This window comes from Corvus brachyrhynchos, unplaced genomic scaffold (assembly GCF_000691975.1).
Source record: "Corvus brachyrhynchos isolate BGI_N302 unplaced genomic scaffold, ASM69197v1 scaffold490, whole genome shotgun sequence".
In the NCBI taxonomy this organism is placed as follows: Eukaryota; Metazoa; Chordata; class Aves; order Passeriformes; family Corvidae; genus Corvus; species Corvus brachyrhynchos.
In genome coordinates, this window is record NW_008235774.1 from 1,430,503 (window position 1) to 1,433,331 (window position 2,829).

Sequence of the window (2,829 nt, forward strand, 5' to 3'; positions counted from 1 at the left end):
GCCGTCTTGTCTCCGCTGTCCCCCAGCCTCAGCACCCAGCAAGCAGCTGCCTATGCTCCCTGTCTAGGCAGGGGTCCCCCGCCTCTGGAACAGGAGTCCCCTCTGCAACCCTGGGGCAGGCTCCGAGTGTCTCAGCTCCTCGGGGTGCAAAGAGCCGCCTTTTGTCGCCTCTCCTATTGCCTTGGGCTGGGAAATGGTTGATTTGGGTGACACGGGAGCAAACCCAGTGGGGCTGTGCTGCTCCGAACGAGGGTGATGCTCCTGAAGCATGGGGATTTTGCTCCGGGTGTGAGTCCCTCCTGGTGGGGGGCTCCACATCGGCCGGTCTCTTTGATGAAGCCTGAGCCCCCACTCTAGTCTGTCTGTACATCCCCCCAGGCTGATGGTCCCTACTGCTGTTCCAGCCAGCTGCCTGCTGTGACCCTGGGGAGGTGGTGATGGAGGGGTTCGGGGGAGCCCCCAGGTTCCTGGCCTATCCACGTGCCTTCACAGTCCAAAGTGGCACCAATGTGGTCCTGAGCTGCCAAATCATGGGCGATCCCCAGCCAAGCGTCCTCTGGGAAAAGGACAAGAACCTCATTGAGCCCTCAGGCCGTTTCCATATGGAGGCCAAAGGGGAACTGTACAGCCTGCTGGTGTCCTGTGCTACCCCCCAGGACAGTGGACTCTATGTCTGCAAGGCCAAGAATAGTGTTGGCGAGACTTATGCTGCCACCACGCTCAGGGTAGAGCCAGCGGAGCCCCGAGAGGAGGAGGGATGCTCAGACAGTGTGGCACCTGTCTTCCTCATTGCCCCCTCATCCATGCGGGTGTGCCGGGGGGAGGATGTGATGTTCACCTGCAGGGTGTCCGGGCAGCCCTGCCCAGTGCTGGAGTGGGAGAAGGATGGGCACAGGCTCTCCGACCTCTTTGAGAGCAGCCACTTTGCAGTGGGGCAGAAACCAGAGGACTGGCACTTCCTGAAGCTGTTCGGTGCCCGGCCCCAGGACGGGGGAGTGTACATCTGCCGGGCGCGCAGCGGCTCCCAGGAGGCTCTGGCTGCTGCCGTGCTCCTGGTGGAACCCCAGGCACTGCTGGACGGACTCCCCAATGGCTCTCCTGCTGATGGTCCCGAGGCACTGGCAGAGCGGCAGCGGTGGCAGCGGCACACTGCAGGACGGCGCGTGGGACCGGAGATCTGGGTACCCAATGGCGTACTGCCGGCCAGGGTGCCAGGGGCCAAGGCATTTGCCGTGAGCGTGGGGAAGCACGCCAAGTTCCGCTGTTATGTTACTGGCAAGCCCAAGCCAGAGATTGTCTGGCAGAAAGATGGTGAGCCCCTCGCCCCTGGCCGCAGGCATCTCATCTACGAGGACCGGGAGGGCTACTTCATCCTCAAAGTGCTGTACTGCAAACCCCAGGACCAGGGGCTGTACGTATGCACTGCTTCCAACACTGCTGGCCAGACCCTCAGCGCAGTGCAACTCCAGGTGAAAGGTAGGAACATGTCCAAGGAGTGCCAGGGGTGGCCAGGCGCTGGGGGGCTCAGGGAATTTTGTCTGGCAGGGATGTGTCTATGTGGGAGCCCAGCATCCCTGGGATCCTTCCTGCCTTTTGCAGCCAGGGTCACCCCAGGTTCCTCAGGACAGATCTGTGGGCTGGAAGCAGGGGATGCTGGTCTCCTCCGGGACCTGTGTCTGCCTCCATGTCTCTCTCTCCTTGCAAACGGAGAGGTGGCTTCTTGGGATGGCTGTGGGTGTCCAGCCACAAACAGGGAAGGGGGACAGTGCCTTGGTGACAAATTCCCCTGGAAGTGCTGAGTGATTTTGGCAGGCAGCCCTACAGGGCACGGCTCCAACCGTCTGCACTGGCAGGAGCCCAATTCCCCCCAAGCCATCCAGCCAGCTGGGGACAGCCCATGGCAGCCCCTGCCTGCACCCCACTGCTCCACTCCACTGACATGCCTGCTGCAGTGTGTGGGCTTCCATGCTCCTGCATCCCCCAAAACTCCCTGCTGAGATACTGGGGGCATCCCTGGGTCTCCCCAGGCTGTGCTCTGGTTCTCCTTGCCCTGGGGGATGTGCTTGTCAAGGCAGTGTCCGTCTCACACAAACCAAAGGAGAGAGCTAAGGAGGGCCAAGGGCTCTGTGCTCTTTGTGAGCTGGGAACACCTTGAGCGAAGGGCTGACGGTGGGTGCTGTTCCCCACATGCCCTGAGCTCCAGGCTCTTCCTGTGGCAGAGCACCGGCTGCGGTTCCAGGTGCAGCTGGCAGACGTGGAGGTAGCAGAGCGTGAGGATGCAGTGTTGGAGTGCCAGGTGCCATTGGAGACCATCCCCACCTCCTGGTACCTGGAGGACAGGGAGCTGCAGCCCAGTCACAAGTATGTGATGGAGGAGCAAGGGGTGGTGCGGCGCCTGACCATCCGCGATGCCCGCATCGATGATGATGGCATCTACCTCTGCCAGATGAAGGACAAAGGGCGCAGCATCGCCGAGGTTTCTGTCCGAGGTGGGGGTCAGGTCTCCGGTAGCACAGCTTTGCCTTCCTATTCCCCTTCTTGCCAGGGTCCCTCCCCACTGCCCCCTGCATTTGCCTTCCCTCCATTTGGCTTGTGCCTGCTGCTGCCCCGCCTTCTCTCCCACCTCAAAGAGCCCATCGTGTTCCACAGCATCCCTCCTTGGCCCTCATACATCTCTTCCCATAGGGGTGATTGTGAAGCGGCTGCCACGGAAGCTGGATGTGATGGAGGGGGAGAATGCGGTTTTCTGTGTGGAGAGGAGGGATGTGGTGGAGGGGTGCTGCTGGAGCCGGGATGGGCTACAGCTGGGGGAGTCAACCCGTCCCGTGC

The 2,829-nt window shown here is 61.8% G+C and overlaps 1 protein-coding gene across 1 annotated transcript in view; it reads left to right on the top strand.

The window, feature by feature from the left end:
* OBSL1 (obscurin like 1) overlaps nt 1-2,829 on the top strand; it is a 17,066-nt gene that overhangs the window by 1,069 nt on the left and 13,168 nt on the right. The window contains 3 exon segments of the mRNA XM_017727027.1: nt 379-1,476; nt 2,220-2,489; nt 2,686-2,825. Of these exon segments, the coding sequence (XP_017582516.1) occupies nt 438-1,476; nt 2,220-2,489; nt 2,686-2,825 (1,449 nt within the window). The 5' untranslated portion in view covers nt 379-437.